Source organism: Cottoperca gobio, chromosome 4 (assembly GCF_900634415.1).
Source record: "Cottoperca gobio chromosome 4, fCotGob3.1, whole genome shotgun sequence".
Taxonomy (NCBI): Eukaryota; Metazoa; Chordata; class Actinopteri; order Perciformes; family Bovichtidae; genus Cottoperca; species Cottoperca gobio.
The window spans coordinates 5716954-5743365 of record NC_041358.1 but is presented as its reverse complement, the minus strand read 5'-3'; the positions used below and the strand labels follow the sequence as shown (position 1 = coordinate 5743365).

The window sequence follows — 26412 nt, the reverse complement described above, 5'->3', positions numbered from 1 at the left end:
GAAAAAGGTTGGCATTTTTTCTTATAATAATAATAAAAATAATAATAATAATAATAATAATAATAATAATAAAATAATCAGCGATTAATCGTGTATTACTTTTCTGTCGATCCACTGTACGTGTTTCAGAAGAACACTATGTGACACCACAGAAAACACTGCAGGACACTTTGTAACTCTGTTCTTTATAAATAAAGTTTTACTTTTTTATCACTGTGAGGAATCAGTGAATTAAAAATATTTTTGGCAATATTTGATTTTTAAATGATTTTTGCATCTATGGGCTTAATCTGATATTTAAATTGCTGGTAGTCTGTTTATTGTATTCACTGAAGCAGTTTCTCACCTGATTTTCAGCTAAATGTTGTATATCATGATATTTATACAACAACACCGTAGGATCTTATATTAGAGGAAACCATTTAAGGATAAAAAACGTTTTCTTACAGCAGAAATGTTTAGCTGCTGCACATTTATTTAGAAGGAAACAAACTAAATACATGTTACTTATAAATATCAGATTGTACTTTTGGTTTTGGTTGATTCTCAGCATTTGATAAAATAACCAGTTTCAGGGTATAACGGCCAATTGCTATATAAAAAAGGTTGTAAAGCCACAATATGAGGACAGCTGAAGCTTCTTGCTGCAGGTGGAGAAACAATAATCCATCAGGTTTAGTTAAATTTGTTTGTTTTCTGAGATGCAGATGAAAAATCGCTTCCTGAATGTGAGTTTTTTGAGAGATAACAATAAATATTTTTATTATAATACATTTGAAATATAATCCAGTTTGGGATTCCAGACTTTGGCTACAGTTAGATAAATGTACAGTTTTTCAAAAACTCCAGAAAGTTTTAAATAATTTATATGGAGTTACAAATGCCAAAGATTACATATACTGTATGTATACATGTACAGTATAACCTGTAATTAGACTACTTGTGGCTCAATCACGTTTTACTTTTCTGCATATCCCTGAATGTACGGCATCACATTCAAAAGTACATTCATAAATTTCCCAATTTAGTGCTTTATGAGGAAATTCTGAATTTGTAACAAGAAGATTAAAGTTTCCAAAGTATGTTCAAAAGGGATGTTATACATTTTATAAAGGGACTTTTCAATAACTGGAGGCCAAATTAGATTTACCAAGTAAAGATTAAATGGCTCAGAAAAGAGAGTAACTTTGACATAAAGTATAATTGAGTGAACATTATAACTGTAATATAATATACAATATAGTAACATTATCTCTCTGCAGGTATGTGTTTTTGGTGAAAGTGGATAAAGTGTTTTATGTAACTTTAAATGTTGGTGGAAATTAGGTCACGGTGATATTTGATTCATAAAATAAACGTTGTAGAATATATTTTCTAATAAACCCAAACTAATCTACTGTTCAGCCATTATTCAACCAAACCTGAGGAGAAACATCACACGCAGCCCTGAAACAGCGGAATGATGCCACAAACTCTCATTTCTTTCTGTAAACTGTGAATCTGATTCATCTGAAAGCTTCTCTTTGATTTCCAGATTGAAATTCTGGATTTCATTTCCTCTCGATTTGAATGATGCTCATTAAACAGAGATCTCAGACAGAAGAGGAGCCACACCCTCCATCCTGCACACAGACTCCATCAGACTTATCCGTCAGCAGCATTAATGCTTCAGGATCAGCACTGTTCAGGGAAATCATCAAATCTGCAGATAAACCTCCTTAGAACTAAATGTTATGGTGGATGTTATGTAGATCTATAAAGATTTATACACCATAATTCTGGCACGTTTACATCCTCAGTACAACCAAACATCAAACTGCTACTTTTACACTGTTTCTGATGCTGATCATGTGACCACAACATCCCCTTCACTTCCTGTCCACTCTGTCTCTTCTCTTATGAAGTAATGAAGAAATATAATAACATGTGACATAAATATCATCGTAAGAGAAAACCTGAAAGTAAAAAAGAAAATCTACAGACAATCAGAACAAATCTATCTGTGATCATAACTCCTAAAATCATCTTGTTATTATTACAAACACATAAAGATTCAAATGAAATATAAATGAAGAATCATCATGTACAGCAGTACAACAAGATGATCTAATAATACATGACCTTGTTTAACATTGTACTGTAGTGTAGTGTTGCAACTTCCTAAGCAAGTCTGGCATTAATCAAATTAAGTTCCTGGACAGATAGATAGTTTCAATTTTCATTTAAAAAACAACAACAAAACAGTTCAAGTGAAGAAGAGAAGCAGCAGCTACTGCACTGTTATCTTTATGTTCATCTTTTAGATAGATATTCACAAGCTTTAGGTGATATCATCATAAAACAGATTAAGAAGTCAAATACAATCATGTGAATCCAACAAACTAAAGACATCAACGAGTTGATCACCAGCAGAGCTTACACAGGATTTCCTTTAATATTCTTATTTCCTAAAGAGATCCAATCCACCCGCCTTTTATCTGTTTCCAGACTAACTTCACTTCTTACACCAGATCAATAAATAAACAGGGCTGGGCAGTAATGGATTTCATGAAATCGAGATTGCGTAATCTGATTACAAAAAATAAGTAGGCCTAAATATAATAAACCCAGATTACATTTGAAAAAGATGTGCGTTTATATTACATTGTCATGGATTACTTGATTACACTTTTGATTACGTCTTTAAAATATGGCAATTTTAAGCATATCGCATGTTGTAGAATGCACACAGTGGTTTGTTTTTGTGAAACTGTAAATGTTTAATATGCAAAACGTATTTTAATTGCATTGAAAAAGATGTTTACATTACAAAAATGGCCAAGTCATTTGTATTCAGTAACTGACTACATTTCAAAGTTATCTGACCCAACCCTGTAAATAAACAAGAAACACAGAGAGAAATAAACACCAATACTAAACTATAAAATACACAGATAAAAGCAGAACACGCTTAAACACAAACATAGAGAGTAAAAATGCATTTAGAGTGAGACACAAAAGCAAGCAGCAGCAGCAGCACACAGGGCGTCACAATGAACCAGTGAAACCAGCACAGACTGGGACAGACACAGCCCGCAGGAGACGTTCAAGGCCACAAATCATCAACCAGCCGGAAAAATAAACAATCAGATCCAACAAATATTCACATGTGTGATTAAACAGGACCGAGCTCGTTGTGTTCACTTGTATAAAACTCACATTTACACGCAGGTACAAATAATTTAATTGATTTCTATCTGAGACATATTTACAGTTTTATTTACGAAATAAAAAGGCATTCTATTTTCCGTTTTTATATTTGACCTCTGAAATGTGTTTTTTCCCCCCGATGCTGCTTTCGTTTCTGACGACATCTATGATTCATCATCTCCTCCATCCTCCACCCTCCATCCCTGTGCCCGCATGAAGGAGGAGAAAGAAAATAGGACGCATCCCCCCAAAAACCCGCATGAATGATGAATTAATTGAAAACATGATAAAACGCAGCTTTGAGAAGAGAATTTAGATAACAAACATCTGATTCAAACCGTAAACATCTGATTTAAAGCTGCAGGTTTTAGAATAAGCCTTCTCCCGTCTGATCTGCGCTGATCAACGAGGCTCGTATTGTCTTTCATTTGCAGCTTTTTCACAGCCGGGAAGAACCGGACCGAGCCGGGGCGTGGGAAGCTAGGCGGGTCGGTATGCACGGTCTACGGGTTAAATATGCATACAATGCGAGATAAATGTGAATTAAAGGCAGAAATATAAGGAGCGCTCCGTTCTTACCTCATGACTCCGAGCTGAGCTGAAGATCACTGAGAGAGAGAGAGAGAGAGAGAGAGAGAGAGAGGGGGGGGGGGGAGTTAGAGAGGGGGGGGCAAGGCTATTGATGATATCAATATATTATACATATATATATATATATATATATATATATATATATATATGAGCTATTAAACTAAAAAACAAAACGTTGACAAATGGTTTGATCAGGTTTGCAAGACCATCAAAAAAGGCCTGAGAGAAATAGCAAATGAAAAACATTACCAACCAAACAACCAAGCCTTACCATTGGGTATGATGACATTTTAAATAAATATAAACGTTCAATTGGGAACAAAAAACAAAATTATGCTCATGAAATTTAACGATATTGAGAAAGCCAATAACAAAAATCAATTCTGTGATATGTGGAACAACGTCAACACAAACGACCACAAGCATTACATTACATTAAAGTTCATTTAGCTGACGCTTTTGTCCAAAGCATCATGATGATACAACTCCCAACAGCAAGAATCTTGTAAGTACATTAGCTTCAAAGAGGTGCAATCCTTTAAGTGCAGAACAATAGCTTCAAATAAACCAAACCAAGCGCAACATACAGAAACAATAGAATACAAATTCAACTATTAGCTACAAATAAGTCAAACCGATGCAAGTACAACATACAAAAAACAGAACTTTTCTTTCTTCTTTTTTTACCCATCCAAAACGATGACATCTTGAGAGCAAGTTTTGAAAATCTGTACAAAGACCTACCAATAAACCTAATTCAGTCAGATCAATGCATTATGTATTATAAATCCAGTGTTGAAATTGTTCAATATCGTATTGCAGTCAGGATGTCACCCTGACATCTGGTGCAAAGGGCTCATTTCCCTCATTCATAATAAATGGGGACATATCAGACCGCAGTTACTACCGTTGCATCAGTGTCAGATGTCTAGGTAAACCTTTCTGTGGTACTCTAAATAAAGTAATTCTACATTTCTTTGATGACGCTCAAGCTTGGCTAAAAATCTAATTGCCTTCCAAAATGGATTACTAAATGAGCCTAATATCCACCAACTAAATGTCACTAAAAGAGACTCGTACCAACCAGGAAGAGACTCGAAAACCAGCTGTAAAGACACACAAAGAGATTCACAATGACTACAAAAAGTGCCAAAACAACCACAAAAACACAAAATGACTACAAAGAGACACACAGCAACTAAAAAGAGACTCGAAATGACTACAAAGATACAACAAATGACTACAAAGAGACACACGGCAACTACAAAAAGATATACAAAGCAGAGCAGTCTCACAATAATACTTTTCTTTTACATTACAGGTCATTTTGCTGATGTGTTGTAAAGCGCTTTGAGTGATAGTAAAGATTGGAAAAGCGCTATATACAGGTACATCTCAATTAGAATATCGTGGAAAAGTTAGTTTATTTCACTAATTCAATTCAAAAAGTGAAACTCATATATTATATGGATTCATTACACAAAGTTAAATATGTCAAGCCTTTATTTGTTTTAATCTTCATTATTATGGCTTACAGCTAATGAAAACCCAAAAATCAGTATCTCAGAAAATTAGAATATTACATAAGACCAATGAAAAAAAAAAAAGTTTAATACAGAAATGTCAGCCTTCTGAAAAGTATGTTCATGTGTCTGCACTCAGCCTTGGTTGGGCCTCCTTTTGCATGAATTACTGCATCAATGCGGCGTGGCATGGAGGCGATCAGCCTGTGGCACTGCTGAGGGGTTATGGAAGCCCAGGTTGCTTCGATAGCGGCCTTCAGCTCGTCTGCATGTTGGGTCTCGTGTCTCTCATCTTCCTCTTGACATTACCCCAGAGATTCTCTATAGCGTTCAGGTCAGGAGAGTTTGCCGGCCAATCAAGCACAGTAATTCCATGGTCATTAAACCAGGTATCAGTACTTTTGGCAGTGTGGGCAGGTGCCAAGTCCTGCTGGAAAATGAAATCAGCATCTCCATAAAGCTTGTCAGAAGAAGGAAGCATGAAGTGCTCTAAAGCTTCCTGGTAGACGGCTGCGTTGACTTTGGACTTGAGATAACACAGCGGACCAACACCAGCCGATGACATGGCTCCCCAAATCATTACCGACTGTGGAAACTTCACACTGGACTTCAAGCAACTTGGATTCTGAGCCTATCCGCTCTTCCTCTGGACTCTGGGACCTTGATTTCCAAATGAAATGCAAAATCTACTTTCATCTGAAAAGAGGACTTTGGACCACTGTTCTTCTTCTCCTTAGCCCAGGTAAGATGCTTCTGGTTGTCTCTGGTTCAGGAGTGGCTTGACACGAGGAATGCGACAGTTGTAGCCCATGTCCTGGATACGTCTGTGCGTGGAGGCTCTTCACTGACTCCAGCCTCAGTCCTTGTGAAGCTCCCCCAAAGTTTTGAATGGCCATTGCTTGACGATCCTCTCAAGGCTGCGGTTATCCCTGTTGCTTGTGCACCTTTTCTGACCACACTTTTTCCTTTCATTCAACTTTCTATGGATATGTTTGGATACAGCACTCTGGGAACAGCCAGCTTCTTTAGCACGGACCTTGTGAGGCTTCCCCTCCTTGTGTAGAGTGTCAATGACTGTCTTCTGGATAACTGTCAAGTCAGCAATCTTTCCCATGATTGTGAAGCCTGCTGAACCAGAAGACCATTTAAAGGCTCAGGAAACCTTTGCAGGTGTTTTGAGTTCATTAGCTGATTAGAATGTGACGCCGTGAGTCTACAATATTGAACTTTTTCACAATATTCTAGTTTATTGAGATGCAGTAAATGCAGTCCATTTCCATTATTATTAGTACCCCTGTAGTAACTCAGGGTTAAGCGCCTTGCTCAGGGGTACAATGGTGGCAGCCCTGATATTGAACTCACAACCTTCCCGTGACGTGTGGTGAGGTTCATGGCTGGGGAGGCATTGACTCTTTCAGAGTCAGATTTACAAATATATGAAGCTTATTCGCCATTTTCTAGGCAGCATGAACATTGACTACTGGTTATTTTTCATATCTCATATCAACATTCTTTATACATACACACGCACACACACACACATAGACACACACACACACACACACGCACACACACACACATAGACACACACACACACAGACACACACACACACACACACACACACACACACACACACACACACACACACACACACACACACACAGGTAAGGGACATATTTGGCCAAAAAAGGTTACATTTATAGTGGCTCAGAGAGGTACATGTATTTGCTCTGCACCCTCCATAGCGTTTTTAGTCTGATGCTTTGATTAATTTTAATAAACTGCACTATTAACAAAATTATATTTTTTATTTTTTAATATCAGAATTTAGTTTTTAATTTAAATATTGGATTGTTTTCTCTTAGTCAGATCACAATTTCAATACAAGTGTGGTCTTACCTTTACTTGTAAAATCTTCCATTTTTGGCCGTCAGTTGGAGAAAAAAACTAAACTAAACGGTGCTACAGTGCACCTGACTCTGATGTTAGCTAGCAGTAGCTTGTTGGCGCTACCGTCTCTAGTAATAATAATAATAATAATAATACTAATAATAATAATAATAATAATAATAAGCTTTATTTGTATAGCACCTTTCATACAAGAATTGCAGCCCAAAGTGCTTCACAGCAAAAAAAACAATAACAATTAGTACAAGGACAGAGTAAGAGCATTTACAGTACAATAATCACAGTGTCGATGTAAATGAGTCTGAAGTAGCATTATAAAATAGCAGCATTAAAATTGTATAAAAATAGCTGAAGTAAAATAACAGATAAAATCCCAGACATAACATTGGAAATCCTGCCTAGTTTCCCTATCTGTGCAGTACTTAACGACCCTACTGCCGGGAAATCACATTCATCACACCATTCTTGTAAATGTTTTAAACTGTCAGAGCCATATTTTGAAAGTATGAGATCAACAATGCGCCCTGTGGCCCTTCAACTGGTTTACTCCCTTCGGTTAAAGACCGTGTATTCTGCAATACACATTTATCAGAGAAACTTCCTCTTGTTCCCGTGGTAACACAGTCTATTTCATCTCAGGTTTTTCAAAAATACACACTCTATCTCAGTTACCTTTACACATTCAATGTTAAACCAGGCATGGCAACAATTAATGAAATCATTTAAATTAGTTTAAAGTGGCACCATTAAAAGGCTAAGATAAACATAGATAAAATATCTCCATTAAAAGGCTAAAGTGAAGAGATATAAAATATCACTAATAAAAGGCTAACGTAAAGAGATATGTTTTTAGCTTACTTTTGAAGATATTGAGCGAGCTTGCCTCCCTAATGTCTGCAGGTAAAGTGTTCCATAGCTTTGGTGCATAATTGCAAAAGGCTGCATCCCCAGTTTTCTTTTGGATGTTTCTGGGAACATTTAATAAACCAGTAGTGGATGATCGTAATGTTCTTGGGGGCACATAGTTTATTAGACAGTTGGCAGTGTAACTTGGTGTGGGTCCGTTTAAGGCTTTGTATTCAAGAAGGAGGACCTTAAAGTAAATTCTAAAAGTTACTGGAAGCCAGTGTAGAGCGGCTAACACTGGACTGATGTGGTCTCTCCTCTTGGTTCTAGTCAGCAGCCTCGCTGCAGCATTTTGGATGAGCTGAAGTCTCTCCGTAGTTTTTTTTTGGGAGGCCGGTAAAGAGTGCGTTACAGTAATCGAGTCGGCTTGAGATGAAAGCATGGATTAGTTTTTCAGCATCCTTTTGATTTATAAATTGTCTGATTTGAGCTATATTTCTAAGGTGGAAGAATGATGTTTTTGTCACCTTGTTTATGTGGGATTTAAAGCTTAGATCTGAGTCTATGATAACACCAAGACTTGTAACTTCAGGTTACTCCCCTGATCGCACGTCCCTGCAACCTTCTGGTGTTGTATTTGGAGGCTGTACCACTAGACCACTAGGCCATCACCATCACAACACTGCCCTCCAAACACCAATCAGAGTAAACAAATTTACATTCTGTAAACAAACAGAATGTAAAGAAACCTATTTGTGACATTGAAAAGAAGAAACTAAAAGCCAAAGTTGATTAGAGTGTAATCTGGCCCTAAACAGCGATCATTATAGGCAGATTATCTCTTTACTTTCAGAGATCGAAACCAGAGACAGGCTCAGTGACCAAAATGATGGTAACCAAAAGAAAACAGAATATGAGGTCACCTGTTGCATCTCAAATAATATCCACTTGAAATGAGACAAGGCATATCTTGCTGCCCAAACAACATGCCACAACCGGAGGGACAGTGTATACAGTATGAACATGTATGTGTTGAGTGCAATACTCCCACTGTCCACCAGAGGAAGCCACAGGTTTGGGGATCAGCTTCATGATTTTTCATGAGATCCAAGAGCAGAGAGGCATTTACTATATGAAATGATCATCAGATTATAGTTTCTACTAATGCACAATGTGACAATAATTATTCAGATCGCTCACTGGTCTCAACCCTGAACTTCACATTACATAACATACATAACATCAACAGATTACAGTTTTTCATCCCCTTCCTCTCCAGGGAAAACCGTATATCTCCAGATGTGCTGATTTTCAATGTTTGTAATAAACTGAAGAATGAAGTGTTCCTTTTTGTGTTGAAAATGAAATAAACTCTTTAAAAAACCTCTTAGATCAGATAGAAACTACATCATCACAAAGCTGAAAACAGGCTGTTTTTATCAAAAACAAAAAAAAATATTTTTTAGAGATACGTGGTTCTCACAGGACAGAGACGCTACAAACATATGATGATCTTATAGAATATGATTCATAGCTGTAGATTAAACTACCCAACAGGATATAAAGGAGTTACAATAGCACAACCGTAAACATCTACACAGCAGTAAAACGCAACACACACATTAATGCAGCAGTAATATTAATCCAAGAACATCGTATATGATAGTAAAACCCTGATAGGGAATATTTTATTGCTTGTTTCTGTGTGTCACACATATTGAGACTGAAAATAAACAATATTTAATATGTATTTCCTGTCTTTTCTTAAAAAACACACAGTTTTTGTTATATTTTAGTAATAATAAATGATCTGCAGTTCTTTCTCTGAATCAATCTTTTCTACTGGATCTAATCAATTAGATCTATTTGAAATATGTTGAGTAAAAAAAGTCATATTTTTCTTTGTTAATATCCAAATCAACTGTTTTTACATCATGACCTTTATTTGTAATCACTAAATGCTTCATGCATCATTGCTACAGGAGTGAATCGTTTCTAATGTAATCTGATGGGACACATACCACATTTTTCTATGCTCTTCTATTTTCTCTGTGGATGACGTGTCTGAGTGACGCTGATGGAGGTGGAGGTGTTGAGGGAAATGTATTTTTACTTTGGAGGACGATGATGATGAGATGTCAGGGAACAAGCGGAAAAAAAGACTTCCGCTTGGCCATTACAGCCTTCAAATTAATTTGTTTTGTATATTTATGGGTTAAGGTATTGTGACCTTTATTTTACCAGGATGGTTTTTCTGTCACATGACACAATAAAATTTTACAACTATTACACCCAGACCTGGTCTACAATATATACTTTTAATGACTTCTGGTTTCAGTTGTTTACAGTTTGCCAATGTTTGAGCACCGTCGGTTTATAGAAATCAGGCTTTTATTCTGAAAACCAAACGAGAAAATAGAGTGGAAGTCTTGTTTCCTGTTTTTGCCGGCGGAGCGGAGGAAGGAGGTGATGCTGATGGAGGGAGGAGGAGGAAGAGGAGGGCTGATGTGTGCTGATCAGCAGCAGGTCTGATGATGATGATGGTGATGATGATGATGATGCTATGAGTCAGAGAGCGGAGGGTTCAGGATGCTCACAGACGCACCAGAGTAGAGAAACCCCGCACACAGAGAGACTGAGGACCCGCCTGAGGAGACACGGTGAGTCCGCAGACATCCCACCGACAATCACACACCGGCAGCGGGGAGGACGGACAGCAGCCCGACTGCAGAGCTCCGCATTCGGTCTAATTTCACCAGCCGTGTCGGTGCTGCTAGAGCTTTAATTTCATCACTGTGTGCGTGTGTGTGTACAGTCAGCCAAACTACTGAGTGCGCGTGCCAGAATGTGCGCGTGCCCGACCCGTGCTCTATATTGATGGGAGTCAGCCTGATTAACATGATGTAAGGAGATAATGAGATTCTGCATCTGATTGAAACTGAGAACAAAGCAGCAGGTCAGCTGAGTGGGTGTGCATGTGTGTGTATGTGGGTGTTGTATAAGTATGTTCTCTGTCGTGGCGACATCTGTTACTGCCGTCAAATATCATCATCACCAGAGGAGTCAGCACAGAAATATTAGAGGAATACTACAATGATTTAATACTCTTAAATTATTATGATACAGGAAATAAAACGATGGTATGCAGTGATGGAATCAGTAGTAAGATCCTTTACTGATGCAAAAGTTGTCTAGAAATAAAATAAATATACTCCATTACATAATTCTCTCTTTTTAAATATAACAGTATTGAACTTAATTGTGCAATTGTGTTTAGTTCACTAAAACGTAAAGCTATATCAAAGCATAAAACGTGAAAAAACAAAACAAAGTATAAAACATGACGACATGAAATATTGTGGATCAGTCTTTGAATTTAAAAGCCAAAGATTCTTTAGTGCAGATTACACTAACGACTGGTACTATTGTACATAACTGCTGTTAGTACCACAGCCAATTTATAACCCATACTACCACTGGTACACTGGTAATGCTGATAGTAGTTATGACTGTATCAGAAACACATACAACTAGATTACATTAAGTCATTTTACAATTGATTAGTCAACATTTTAAGAGTTTTTATTACATATTATTATAAATATTATATATAATTTATAATATATATAATAATATATTAAAATACATTATATTTATAATATATGCTTTTTGGAGATGATTTTTAAGATGCAGCAGACAGTAAAGTAGGAAATGAAGAGGAAAATATTAAATGTGGAAATGTTCAGTAGAAACTGTGAGTGAGAATAATGTGAGGAGTCGAATTGAAGGTGTGAAACTGCAACACACACACACACGCACACACACACACGCACACACACACACACACACACACACACACACACATATACACAGGGTGGTGTTTTCTGCTGGGAGGCTGCAGGTCTGTGGGGATGCAGTCTTTATCAGAGCTTGAGACAAAACATTGGATGTGTGAGTGTTTGAGTGTGTGTGTGTTTGTGATATTATCTATTCTCAGCGACGGTGACGTTCTGCTTTTTATGTCAGTCGGAGGGTAGTTTTAGAGGGTAGGAAAAATGACAACACGTGTTGATTATTTCCTGCTGTTAATTAGCTATCATAGCATTCTAGCATAATTACTTGCTAATGGTGGCATGTTCGCCTGCAATTTTTCTCAAACACTATTGACTGCCTGTCATACTTTTACATGTTATTTACCTTCCACATTTATAAGAAATGTACCATAAGAACTAATATGATTTATTTATTTATTTTCCCTTTAACACCACCTTCAGTCTAAACTTTGTGCACTGCATTATGGTAAAATAATGTCCTGACTCTGAATACTGATGTTTTTATACGGAGTACCACAAGGCTCCGTCCTGGGCTCACTGTTTTAGTCCTTATTGTATATCTGACATTAGCTTATGGAGGTCATCGTTAGTTTAGCACACTGTCTAAGCACGTTATACCTGAGGACATACAAAGTGAAGGAGAGAATGATGCATGTCATTGATAAACAAACATTCCGATGATGTGTGATGTGTTCCAATGAACTGAAGAATTCTGGGTCAATTTTGGATTAAATCAGTTTCCAAAGATTACTAACTGTGAATTGTACTTGAAACCAAAGCAGCCAAGTCTTATGGGTATTGTAGTATTTAGACACGTCCACCAAACAAAAGAGAACGTTGACACTGAGAAGATGTTGAGTACAGGAAAACTTTTCCAGCATGAATGAACTCAGAGTTATTGCATCTTTTTGAACTGGGACACAGGGACACAGTTTGACTGACAGTTTTTCATCCATCCAGCAGCTGAGTGTCCTGGTGACTAATGAACATTAATACCTGATAGAGTCCTAACTGTGGCTTCAGATTATTAGTCTCATGTCGGCAGATTTATAATACATTTTTACTGCCTTTCCCTTTGAAGTGTTTCCTTCCTAATTAAGTACGAGACATCAACAAAGTTATAACAAAAATAATAAAATCTTATTTTATGAAGCTTACTGTGTAAATTATATTTTACAGTTTTACAGTTCCGTGTTCGTGAAAGCAGATTTATTTCTGTAGCTCCAATGCTGCTGGCAGTCGGTGGTGTTTTCCCTGCCGCCCGCCCCCACACAGGAAGTGACGTCAGATGATGTGGGCAGGCGGGTAACCATGACAACTGCCGTGCCGATGATGACATGTTTGCACTTGTCTGCGTGTGTATAAATCTCTGCTGTCTGTCTCTCCTCTCCTCCGAACACTGTTGCCATGGCAACCACACATGCACACACCCACACACAGTACATTCAGATGCTCCCATGGTTACATCCAGAAACCCAATGGATGCTATCGGGAAGCAGGTGTGTGTGTGTGTGTGTGTGTGTGTGTGTGTGTGTGTGTGTGTGTGTGTGTGTGTGTGTGTGTGTGTGTGTGATTAGTCAGTGGTCTAAACTTGTGGTTGAGATAAGGAGCGCTGACGTCAGAGACGAGACTGATCTGAAGGCAAACCTGACAAACACTTTTATATGCGGTCTGGTGCTTGTGTCAGTTAGAAGAAAGCATGGAGAGTTATGTAAAAGTCAAAGGCAGCTGGACTCCTTTTAGATTCTTGAAGATGTGTCACCCGTTGTCAAAAAGGTTCTGGTTGACAGTTGGGTTGATTGAGCCTATGAGCCACTGATGAAAGCCATTGCATTTGCAGTATTACAAACTAGGTGTCTGTGGCGACATTCACAGGAAAAATCAAAAGCAGCCTCGAGCTTTCTGTTGTGTACAAGCTGTGAAAGCAATTATTCTCCTGGGACAATACATCTAAATCTAGTGATGCATTTTCCATCCCACAGCAGTGGTGGGTTCGCTAGAGAGGGTAGGCAGAGCTAACGCAACAGACTCGCTTTTCACTCACTTGTGTTTGAAGTGGCATACTGTTTTTTTCCGGTGTCTGTTAACGTTAAGCGTAAACCTTTACTGTGAACAAACAAAAAAAAAGCAATACCAAGGCCCAGGTGCACACTGCCAACGGACTGACGTCACAAAGGTGAACTGTTTGGATCTCTTGAAAGTGAGATCTAAAAACTATTATGGAACGAAGGTATTTGAGATTTTAACTTCAAGTTTAAAAGGATCAATGTGCCGTAGTACGCTGGATGATGGATGTGACCGATGCAGAGATCCTGCAATTCATTTCAGAGAGTTTTCTTGAATAGAGTGTTATTTACACTGGTCATTCATGCAAACAATGTGCATTTGATGAGCTATAAACACTTCCTAAGTTATACATACTTTGATGTTGTGTAGAGGTTGTAGACCGTCAGCTTGGCTCATGCAGCAGGAAGCAGTGGGAGGATAAGGCGGATGGTGTGATGGTATCTCCTGTTGTACAGACATTATCACAGACTGGATCTGTGAGCTGCAGGAGGCTGTCAAGTGTGAGTGGGATTATTAAAAGTAGTAGATATTTAACACAGGAAAATACTGGATTCTCTTGTGTCTTTATGTTAGCACGTTTACTGCTGACTCTAGTATAAAACACACAACACCTGAGACATTGAAGAAACTGACACCAGATTTGTTTTCACATTTTTTAATAGCTTCTGATTCATTTTGTGCTCTAAATCACAGTCGTGTTTAAACTCCTCAGTAGACTTTCCTGCTCTCTGGTTTTTATCAGCTCACTTCTTTAACGAGATTCAAAGCTCTAATCAATGCTCGTTTGTCATTCTGTGGGGGAATACAGCTCAGCATGCTGGGTAGCTCCCCAAGTCCTTTGCTCCATCTTTTTAATTCCTTCCCGTTCGTCGTGTTATCTGTGAATACACTGAGAGTTCAGAGAGGACGAGGCACTCATCCGGCCTTCACGTGCTTCAGTCACAGAAGATTTAAATGTCAGAAAGCTGCAGCTGCAACACAAATAGTCTCATCACAGCAGTATTTATTCATCACTTACTGTCTGTTACATACAAAACACACGGGTGGTCATATGCGTTAGGCCTATCTTCCCCATGTTTTAGCTCTTAATAGTTTAACTTAAAAGTCACCAAACAGCAACACCAAAAAGTCAATCAAATGAAGCTATCCTGAAGAAAACTGCTGAACAGAACTGTGAATAAATATATGAATAACATATAGGCTATATGAAAATCTTTATTATAACTATTGATATACCATTTTCTAACCTGAACCCAAAAGTCGCTAACTGAACCGTTTGCTAACCTGAAACTGTTTTAGCTGTTGAATTACACTGTTTGCTAACTTGAATAAATAAACTTCTCAACTGAACTATTTTATCTGCAAAATGTAACAATTAAATCTCTTGAACCAAACTGAACATTTGAATGTCATCTAACCTTAACGATCACTAAAACAAACTGTAAGCTACCAAGAGCTAGCTTCCAAACTGTTTTATTTCTAAACTGAACTGCTATCTATCATGAACCAAACCGTTGATGAATGTAACTATTAGCTAACCTGAACAACTGCTTAATCAAACTGTTAGCTACCAAAACTTAACTTCCGAATGGTTTCATTCATTTATAAACTATTAATATATATATTTATTCAACATGGCCATTAGCTAACCTTCACCAAAACGTTTTAGCTGATAAATTGTAATTTAAGCTAACTAATGTAGCTACTAAAAGAAATATCTGCTAACCTGAAACAAACAGTTTGACTTTTAAACCAGACGATCGACTGCTGGGCTTGCTAACAGTGGATATTATGAGGAGAGGGACTGAAGCACTGAAGCTTATTACTAAGCTCATTGTGATGGAGATGGTCTGCACTTGAAGCAGGTTGGGCGTCCAGCTGAAGGACTCTCCCAGAAAAAAGAGTGGTTTTCATTTACCAGTTACTGTTGAAGGCACTTAGACTAATTACATTCAAATCGTTTGTCTGTTCCTGCCTCGCTCTCTATGAACAGTTTGATCGGAGGCTCATGCTCATCTCCCGCTTTCCCTTTTACTCCTGCTTTAAAGTATTGCCAGATATTCACTTTTCTGTTACTATTAATTTCATTTGGTTAATTTGCCACGTACGGTGGTCTCTCAAAAGAATTCTAAATATAATCTATATCAACATAAAACTCATACAGGATATGTATACAATGGACCAAAACCTGCAGTACTAAATTATGTGTACTCTTTCATTTCTGCTATATTACAACTTTTCCTCTTTTCACCTACTCCTCAGCATAAAGTCAGCTATCGAGAGCAGCAGGCGGACTCCAACTCCCAGAATGCCAGAGCAGAGTAACGACTACCGTGTGGTGGTGTTCGGAGCCGGTGGGGTGGGGAAGAGCTCGCTGGTCCTTCGGTTTGTCAAAGGCACCTTCAGAGACACCTACATCCCCACTGTGGAGGACACATACAGACAGGTAAGATATGAAAAACATTTTTATTAAACACTGAGGGGTGTCATTTAAACGCTTATAATAACTGACCTGTAGTAGTGAAGTATTGATCATTACCTCTTCTCTCTGCAGGTGATCAGCTGTGATAAGAGCGTCTGCACGCTGCAGATCACCGACACAACAGGAAGTCACCAGTTTCCCGCCATGCAGCGACTTTCCATCTCTAAAGGCCACGCCTTCATCCTGGTCTTCTCCATCACCAGCCGCCAATCACTGGAGGAGCTGAAACCCATTTACCAACAGGTCACAGTCTTTCATTCTGTCATTGTAGGGTCTTTTCCCCTCAAACTTAAGTTTATATTTCATAAAAGTGTCATCATTTCTTCTGAGCAACTCTCAGAAGAATCTCAGAGTTGTCAACAGGATCATTAGTCACTCATGACTTAGAAGCTGTTTATCATGATTACCACAATTAATTAGTAAAGTAATAAGATACAGTAATTAGATTTTCTACGCACAGATGAGCTTTGAGCTTCTTTGAAATTGAGTTCCGAAGGGGTGCACTTTCTTGTCTTTTAAGATTTTTACCAAGTGTAAAGCTTGATTGCTGTAAAGCTGCATCATAAATGTGCTCCACAAATGTTGTGTTGACTTGATCCCATGTCCCTCCAGGTCCTGGCCATCAAAGGTACAGTTGAGTCCATTCCCATCATGCTTGTGGGCAACAAAAGTGACGAGACGGCCCAGCGCGAGGTGGATACGAAGGTGGCTGAGGCTCAGGCCACCGCCTGGAAGTGTGCCTTCATGGAGACGTCGGCCAAGACGAACTCCAACGTGAAGGAGCTGTTCCAGGAGCTGCTGTCCCTGGAGAAGAAGAGGGACATGAGCCTGAGCATCGATGGCAAGCGCTCAGGAAAACAGAAACGAGCCGACAAGTTGAAGGGGAAGTGCAGCATCATGTAGAGCGAGTGGTGGACTCGCTGTAGAGATGTGGAAACAGCAGAGGAGGCAGGAGGGGAAGTCTGCTGATGAACTCCCATAGAGACTCCCCCTCCCATCTGTCCCCTGCTCTGCATCGTGGAGGATAGGTCTTCTTCTTTAGTGGCTCTCCTCCTCCATCTGTCTGAACACTGAAGCCCAGAGGAACAAAATGGTGAGGCCGACTGATAAAGGAAACTTTATTTATAACAGGGCCTCTGGGATTCTCCTGGGCCTGAACTGGATTGTGTTTGTGGCTGAAAAATACTTTAACAAAACATATACAGACCCATCTAAGTTCTACCACCATTACACTAATATTAGAATGAAGGAATACTCCACTGATCTTATTCTGAATCTTGACCCAACCCATGAATGAAACTCATATTTATAGAAGCAAAATATAGAAACGTTTAAACTTTATTTATCCCTGTGGGAAATTGTTGTGCAGCAGTTGAAGTACAAAGTTTTATGATTAAAAGATGTTGACAGAAACAGTAAACCAGAGACCCGAGCTTTACGTAAACAAAATGGCCCAAAGCCCATCTGAAACTTGACTTATTTGTGAGCAGGCAGCTTCAGGTTGGGCAGATCTTTAAGTGCAAACAGGTTACATTTCAGAAACAATGGTTCCCAGATTTCAGACAGAGGTTGACAAAAGCAACTGTCGTTACTCTGCTGTGCCATAGTCACAGCTGCTTGATTAGCAGCTATGATTGGACAATCATGGTCACTTTGCTAACAAGTGCACTTTAGCTTCACCCACCGTCCTCACATGTAAGTAAATAAGACAAGTGACATTTCCATACTGATTCCCTTCTTGGTGGTTGTGATCACAATCAACAGGATATTTCTCGCTCTGAGTCGGTTCTGCTTCCTGCTCCTCATTAGAGGAATGCCTACATATAAGATAAAGGTCCTAACCCTCCACATAAACACGGTACAGGTGGTCTGATGAGCTGGCGGACTACAGAGGAAACATCAGACACTCTTAAAACATCAGGAAACTCCAAAAGGCTTCAATGATATCCACAAGCACAAGCCGGCCTTTCACTCTGTTTTCATCTCTTTGAGACTCAGTGGACGCAACATCCGTTAGCATAAACAAGTAGTTGCTGATGGAGCAGCAGTGGAAGCATGCAGCCGTACAAACTGTATATATCTTTTAAAGGAGCAGTGCAACATTTTGGGAATCGTCTCCAGAGTCAGATGTTTGAGATGGATATCAGTTTCATCTGTGTGTCCAGGACAGAGACGTAATTAGCCTAGCTTAGCATAAAGCTGGAAGCAGGGGGAAACTGCTAGCGCAGCTCCATCAAAATGGTCAGATTTACATGTTGGGTACAACACACCACAATCTCCAACATTACTCTACGCAGGTTGAGGTGCACTGTGGGTAATGTAGGCGCCAGATTTGACAAGTAAAATGATTGTGTGGAATAAAAAAAGACTGATCCATTTTTATTTTTAACTCTCCGTCCATGAGTCTGGCAATGCTACAGGAGGGACATGGTTTCAAAATAGCAGCGTTTGGTAGGCCAGTGAAGAGGTCCATGTTTTTGAGCACTTTACAGACTTGTTTGGCTTCATGATCCTGATTAACTGCTAAACAAAAACTATTGCTCTTATCAGCTGTATAAAAATATGCTTCATCTGTTGCTAGAACACAAAGCTTTCTCTTTCATGTAAATCTGACAGACTTGGAGGGGTTGGAAGGTGTGTTCCTCCTCTTCCGATGCAGCTCGGCTAGTTCAGAGTTTCTACCAGAAAATTGGTTGTGTTGACTGGTTAGAACTGTCCCTCTTTGCTGAAGTAGTGCCACTGCTGGTTTCCCTTTAGATAAGTAAGATTATTATATTTCTAATTGTTAGATTGTTTATTTACCTACCAGGAAAGAGAACTGTACCTTGTGTGAGCAGCCGCTGTATATTTGAAATGCCTTTCCTACCACATTACTTGACAGTTTGATATATTCTCCGAACATAAGTGAGCTTAAAACTTTACGAAGCACAAACACAACAAACTAGAGCAAGCACACGTTCATCCTGCAGAAAATCATTATTTACATGTCAGTGAGTCCATGCTGATCACATTTTATGCACTTTTGAAAAATGCTCGATGTGTTTCTTTTCACTGTAAAAATCTTAATGACATGTTTTGTGTCTGAAACGTCACCACATCCTCCCTGTTGCATCACTCCTGCTTTAGCAATATTCAAGAAAGAGCACTGGGGCTGCAGGAGGGAAATAAATAACTTTAAGTCCCAGTTTATAAATTCTAACATTACCCTGTTTATGTCATTTTCATGAATAACAGCAGCAGTAGTGCAATGCAGTTAATGTGCCATGAAGAAGGAGGTCGGGTTGACAGATCAGCTGTTAGTTTCTTATTTCCTTCACAAACATCAACGTTGGTTTTAATCATGAGCTCCATCTTGCCATATCCACAAGCAAGGTTTGTTTTGTTCCAAAATGTAATTGTAAATATTTCTTTTGTTACAGTCATATATGCTTTCATGTCATTTTGATAACAGATTTGTGCTTTAAAATGACTAATGTTTGTCCTTTAGTATCATTTCTTAGAAAGTTTATAATTATAGGAACTATATAAGAACTTTGTTAGTCGAGTTTGAAAGCGATTGTTGCTTCATTTCTAATAGTGACAATGCTCTTTATTCAAAACAAAGTTACAACATGCTTTACAATAAAACTAATAATAAAACGGAGATAAAATCCAAAATATAAAACAAGATAAACCACTACAGCAGATACCATCAGTTGAGAAAAGTGAGTTTAAATCAGGTAACCAGGTAAGGGAAGCGAGGCTTTAGTCACTTCTCTTAACAGTTAATAGTGTTTTAATTATCTTGAATCAAGTGCTTTGCAAGTCTGGAGGAGAGCTCAGACAAACATGCAGAGTAGAAACTATGGTCAAAAACAGTCCAACAGATCAAACAAATACACCAGGACTAGTCTTTCATTTCATTTGATAATTAGCAATTTGTGACTTGTTGGTGGCAACATGTTCACAGCTGCCCAGCTCATGACATGAACTCATTAACAGTGGTGGATGGAAACAAGCATTCATTCTTTGGTTATTTTATGTAAAGCAGATAAACATTTGCTGTGAATTTGAATGAAACTTGACAATTGACACTCTGGCACAGAACTACAGCTACTGGGCTGGTACATTACGCAGGGGTGCTGAATAAGTCTCAGGTGTCAGGATCACATTTTTAAATTAACTTCAGTAAAAGAAATTGCAAACGTAATCTCTCTACATTGCAGTCTAAAATGTGTTTGCTGACACAAGCGATGTAACACTAAATATGTTGCATTTATTTTATATATGTAATTATTTTTTTTTGCCTACAAACAAATAACATTGGAGGATATTTAATCTACAGAAACATCAGAATCATAAATGTTACGTGTGGGTGATCAAAGGGTCACTCCCCAGCAGAGTAACATGGCTGAAGGTTGCTTGTATTTTCTTCCCTCCTCAGATTTTTCTGGCAGCACTGTGGTTGAGCCTGCAGTCCCAGTGACGCTCTGTGTTCTGTGGCTTCACATTTGTTTTGAGGGTAAATGGAAACTTTTCTCATGTGAAGAAAGTAACTGAATAAAAATAGCGCTGTTGTACAGAAAATCTTTTTGTTTCTTTTTCACACCTGTTAGATATACCAACATATACTCACATTGCAGATAGAACTGAAAATAAGTCCAATGTAACACCATCCCAGTGAATTCAGGTTAAAACCACTGAAACCAGTTCAGTCTCTGCACATGTGAGATATTGTGATTGCAAGAAAAACACATTAAATTAGATTTAAAACATTGTCCCAACACTGAAATATTTTTGAAATAAAAAGTTAAATTGGAAGAATTTATTTGACTAATTATCATTAAAATCATCACAAAACAACAAAAAATCCTTAAAGTATGTGTCAGTGTGTTAAGCTACTATCAATAAAGGCAACATAGCCTTAGTCTCAAGAAGAAGCTTCATCACCATTACAGGTCATTTAGCAGACGCTCCTATCCAGAGCGACTGTCAGTGAACTGACTACAGGGACAGTTAGTTAAGTGTCTCCTCCTCAGGGGCACAATGGTGACAGCCCTGGTGTTGTCTTTGGAAGCCTACCAGACCACGAGGCCACCACCACCAAGCTTTATCTGTATAGGAACACAATCCGGCACTGTCTCCCTTTATTAACTGTGTTTCAATCCTCAGACCTCCATCAGGTACAATTCATATACATACAGTTAATACAATGAGAACAAGTGATCGACAGTGTGCAATCTTTGCCTTCTAGTTAAAATAGAAAAGCTGCTGCAAATTCATTGATTTTTGAATAAGATTATTACTATCTAGATGAGAAACTGCTTTTGGGATGTTTTTTGTAACAAAAGAATAATACATTAGTGCAGCCCAGGAGACAAAGTCAAAGCGATGCACTTAAAAAAGACCATCAAAACAGACGATGCACTGTAATAATAACAAATTCAACCCACATGTCAGAAAACAAGCAAATATCACATCATTTATAAGTTTTGGGCATCATTATCTGACGTACTGAACACAGTTTTTAAACAATAAGAAGACATAAAACTGAAGTCTGGTTAAAGTGGTTTCTATCAGTTTTACCCCCATCCTTCTTTATAAACGGTCCTGTTCATCACAAGAAGTGATTGTGGTTCAGTTCTGCTGCCTCCTGGTGGCTGATGAGTCACATGACTGCTCACTGTGTTGCGTCACTGATGGGTGTGGTGTTCCTGCTCCACAATAACCAAGCTATACAATACACAATACAAACATCACGAGTCTTGATGAACTGCTCAGAAAGGAAACGGACATCAATCAAAATGTGACTTTAGAAAAACTACTGACAAGTTTAAAATGTGTTTTTCTAAAGTTATTAGTTGATGTTCCTCCATTTCTGTTGCATTGTGGGATAATGGTGTCCATAGACAGTGGTGGATGGTAACTAACTACATTTACTCAAGTGCAATTTTGAGGTACTTTTACTTTACATGAGTATTTCCATTATGCTACCTTGTACTTCTCCTCCACTACATTTCAGGGAGAAATATTATACTTGTTACTGCACTACCTTTATCTGGCAGCTTTTAATCAAAGTTTGACAGTAATCAGTGTTGAGTACTGTTGCGACGTTTACACAGCCTGGTTTTAATTGATGTTTTTAGGACTTTTCAGCTTTACTGCCCAGGTTGAAACAACATAATGTAGGATTCTGTATGTCTGCACTTTGATGAATAAATACTGACACATTACGTTAATATATTATTCTACAGCTCCAAATTTAAGTAATTGTAAATCTTAATATGAAAAAAATTTAATTTATAAAAGGTGAGATAAATCTTGAGTTTTGGATCAGGACACTTTCTGACCTCTATAAAATAATCATATAAGAAAAGAAGTACAAAACTCGCTCCAGGATTGTCAGTGAAAATCATTTAACATCTAAATAGTTTCATATTAAGCTGATAAAACTGTTTCTACATGATGCAGGAGGCCATATTTCATCATAATTATATATTTTCTATCTGTGCCACTGTATGTTACAATAACAAAGCGCTGAATGTGAGCTGGTAAAGATGTTGAGGGATTGTGGGACATTTTGAGATTGTTCTCACAAGAGCATTCTGGGAACCCGACACCGCGGGTCCAAGAAGCGGCTCTCACTGTGCTGTGTGTTGATGAATCCATGCCGCTGTCCGGGGTGCTGAAGCAACCAACAGATTTGTAATTGAATCTTTTTCTCTGAGTCACACTCAAAACTCGCCCCATTTATTCTGCTCGTACAAGTGAAACTTTGGCAGGAACAGTAGTGGCAGAAAGGAAACAATGCAGGTGACATAAGATGCAAAAGAGAAATTGGAGGCTGGATATCCCCACATGTAGGGTGTGTGCAGTAGGGGAATCTGGCAGCACAGAGGCTGTCTCAAAGGCTAAACAAGACATGCTTCAGCTTCCCCCTCACAAGCTGGTCCAGTAATACAAGTACAAGTAATAGCAGAGTATGTATCTGTCTGATTCATGTTACAGAGGTGTTCAGCGGGACATTAGTACCATTTGACAACATTTAAAGGAGTAAAATCGACCAAAATTTCAAATACTGTTGGATTTGAATAAATTCCTAAAATATTACTTTCACATTGAATTCACATGTCTAGTGAGAGATGCCACTCACACCTCTGACCCGTCCTGCGTCACAGTGGGCTAAGTCTGAGGTTATTAGTGGCAAATTGTCAAGCTTTGGTTTGTCAAATTGTGTGGTTCACTTTTCAGCCTGTGTTGGTGGTGTAGGTTTGGGGGAGCACAATATTATATTCTTTCATAGGAACCAACATGTCTAGGGGCCCCTGAGTATAGTGTGTAGAGTTCCAGGAAATGTGATGAAAAATTCCCGAATCTTCTGGGGTAGGACTCCCTGACAAATTTATGTCCCACCACTTTCCACATCTAATCTACGCCCTGTAGTTAAAATGTTATAATAATAATAATGAGAATTATTGTAACATTTAAACATTAAAAAAGCAATTATTAAAAGTAGTTTTTAAATGTATTTAAATGTAAGAACATTTTAATATTCATAAATAATGATGTTGTTGATTCACATAAATGTCCCATGTGCACTTCCATTACATTAAAACAGCTGTTATGTTTGACAGACAGAACCCTGCAGACGATGTAGAGACCCCCAACTATTTCTTCAGCTGAACCCACACGGCGTCAATAATACCCAAACCATGGCCGGAAGTTGTGGAAGAGGAGATGCAGCTTTACAAGATGTAAATCTCTCTGGATTCAAATCCAGTGCAACGGTGGAAAGAAACTGGGCTTTGTCTAAACTCTCCAAACGTTATGACCGCTCAAAGAGAAGCCCTCTCCAGAGAATGTGAATATACTCTTCTTCTCAAAGAAGGATTTGATAATGTAAATGTCAATGACAGTTGTCAGGGCACAAAAAATGTTCTCAATAGTTTGATCCATGTTCAACAGCTTTACTATTCAAATACATATTTTTAACACAACTGTCACATTAAATCACTCTATTTCCCCCAATCACAATATCTCTTACTAAAAGGCAAGAAAGGGTATTCAATATAGGCTCTATATACCTACACAAATATACTATGAAGTGTGCTTATCTTTGACCTGTTAAAATGGATCGATCGGTTGATTGAATTCTATATTTGGCTTGATTTCTAAAATGGATCATAATGAGTAGACCATTTTGTCTTCTTAAACTTAAAAAGAAAGGTTTCCGTTTAATTCTATTCTCCTTCATTGAAGCAACAGCATTGAGTGCTGCTAAAGAAAAGCTCCTTATATCTATATCTTATATCTAATCCAATATGGACGGGCTATCTACACACACTGTGGTACTTTCAGCAAGGAACACTTTACAGAAGCGTGAGAAGGATTTAACTGAACAACTCATACTAGGAGGCAATAACACATTGATTCAAGCAACACCCATCACACACCAGAGGAATGTCACTCATCACAGCCAGATCTTTCGTTTTTAAAGGGATATTTCCACATTTTATGTCAACAAATATAACACAGATAATCGCAAGCAATTTCCTCTCACCAGCCTCCCACAGTTAGAGCTTTACCGCATCGATACCGAATTTTACCTGTGAGTTGTTTGTGTCTCCTGTTCGTCAGTATGATGGCGCACGTGTCAGCTTGCTGTTTGCCTTTGACTCTACTTGGCTGGCCGGAGAAGCTGGACTCAAGAAGCCTGCTCATCATAACTTTATTGCCACATCCAAAATGTTTTCCCTCAACATTCACTGAAAACAGTCGTAGTCCACAAGCTCTTGGACAAAGGCACAATGTATATGACAATCAAGGTTGTTATAATTGAGTTTAAAACCTATGAAGTTTAAAGACAACACATGAACTAAAAGTGCATCCCTCCACAGACACCTGGCGCCATCTTGACATTAGTTTGTTAAAGCTCTTAAAATGTTCAAAGAACGTGAAAAATATGGCGGTTCCTAAACGCATCATTCTATCATTTGGATGTTACATGCTGTTTGATCATTAGGATTGTTTTACTATGCCAGAATCCTCTACTACAGGGTTTTCTTGCCATCAAGAGCTTGAATGGCACCTGCTATTCGATGTTCGATGTGAGGAGTCAACACTGCAGGTAAAATAAGAGCCACTAGATGGCAGAATGGTACTTTACAACAAACGCTTTAGTTGCCTCACCTGCAAACATCCACCAGATAGAAAGTATATCTAAATCTACACACAATTAAAGCAAGTATGATCCCGGACTAAACAGCAGCGCCTGCCAGACACATTCTGAGGCTGCAGCGGCTTCCAGGGGACGAGGGACCTTGATACCACACACACTGGAGGGGTTGAGCCGGACACCACAAAGACTCCCCTGTGACCTGACACACATGCTATCTGCAACCTGCAATCTGACAATATATCCCTTTTGCTCTGCTGTTTGGTTTGTAAAAACACCAGAATCACAAAACAGTAGTTCACTAAAGCGATGACAAAGAGAAAGAGGAGCCTCGTTATAGAACAGATACAATTCTCAAACTAAAGCATGTAATAATTTGACTTACTGACAAATGACACATGGTGGTTAAATTGAATTGATGCAAAAACAAAAACAAAACATGTTTTATCAAACGAAATGTATCTGCTTCAATCCATATTTGTTGTCGTTTAGCCTTTTAAAAACGTTCCTTTTTTTAATGCTTTTGCTCCCCAGCTTGCTTAAACATAGTACTCGGGCTTCAGTGAAGACCAAGATAATTAGACAATTAGTTTAGCTAAACAAACTTCTAATTAATGTTAAAACTACATCTGAAAAGAAGTGAAAGTGCTCAGTGTAAGGGTGGGCCTGCAGTTAAATTGTAGGAGGGTAGCTGTATTCGAGCAGGACAGCACAGACTGAGTATATTGGCTATAATGCAGCTGAGACTCAGGCTGCATTAAACTGCAGTGGGCTTGTAAATATAGCTTGACCTTTTTAAATGACGTGCTTTTCTAACA

At 38.4% G+C, this 26412-nt stretch overlaps 1 protein-coding gene across 1 annotated transcript; it reads left to right on the top strand.

Moving 5' to 3' along the window:
• The first annotated feature begins 10534 nt into the window (after nucleotides 1-10534).
• diras1a (DIRAS family, GTP-binding RAS-like 1a) lies at nucleotides 10535-21006 on the top strand. The gene is made up of 4 exons (XM_029430169.1): nucleotides 10535-10718; nucleotides 16221-16404; nucleotides 16513-16683; nucleotides 17053-21006. The coding sequence occupies exons 2-4, from the start codon at nucleotides 16267-16269 to the stop codon at nucleotides 17341-17343; spliced, it is 600 nt and encodes a 199-aa protein (XP_029286029.1). The 5' UTR covers nucleotides 10535-10718; nucleotides 16221-16266; the 3' UTR covers nucleotides 17344-21006.
• Nucleotides 21007-26412: the final 5406 nt, after the last annotated feature.

What these genes read in the sequence shown, in the direction of transcription:
- diras1a (XM_029430169.1), top strand. Translation starts at nt 16,267, where the DNA reads ATGCCAGAGCAGAGTAACGACTACCGTGTGGTGGTGTTCGGAGCCGGT. An exon ending in TGGAGGACACATACAGACAG is followed by an intron (nt 16,405 to 16,512) that starts GTAAGATATGAA and finishes TTCTCTCTGCAG; the next exon opens with GTGATCAGCTGTGATAAGAG. An exon ending in TGAAACCCATTTACCAACAG is followed by an intron (nt 16,684 to 17,052) that starts GTCACAGTCTTT and finishes ATGTCCCTCCAG; the next exon opens with GTCCTGGCCATCAAAGGTAC.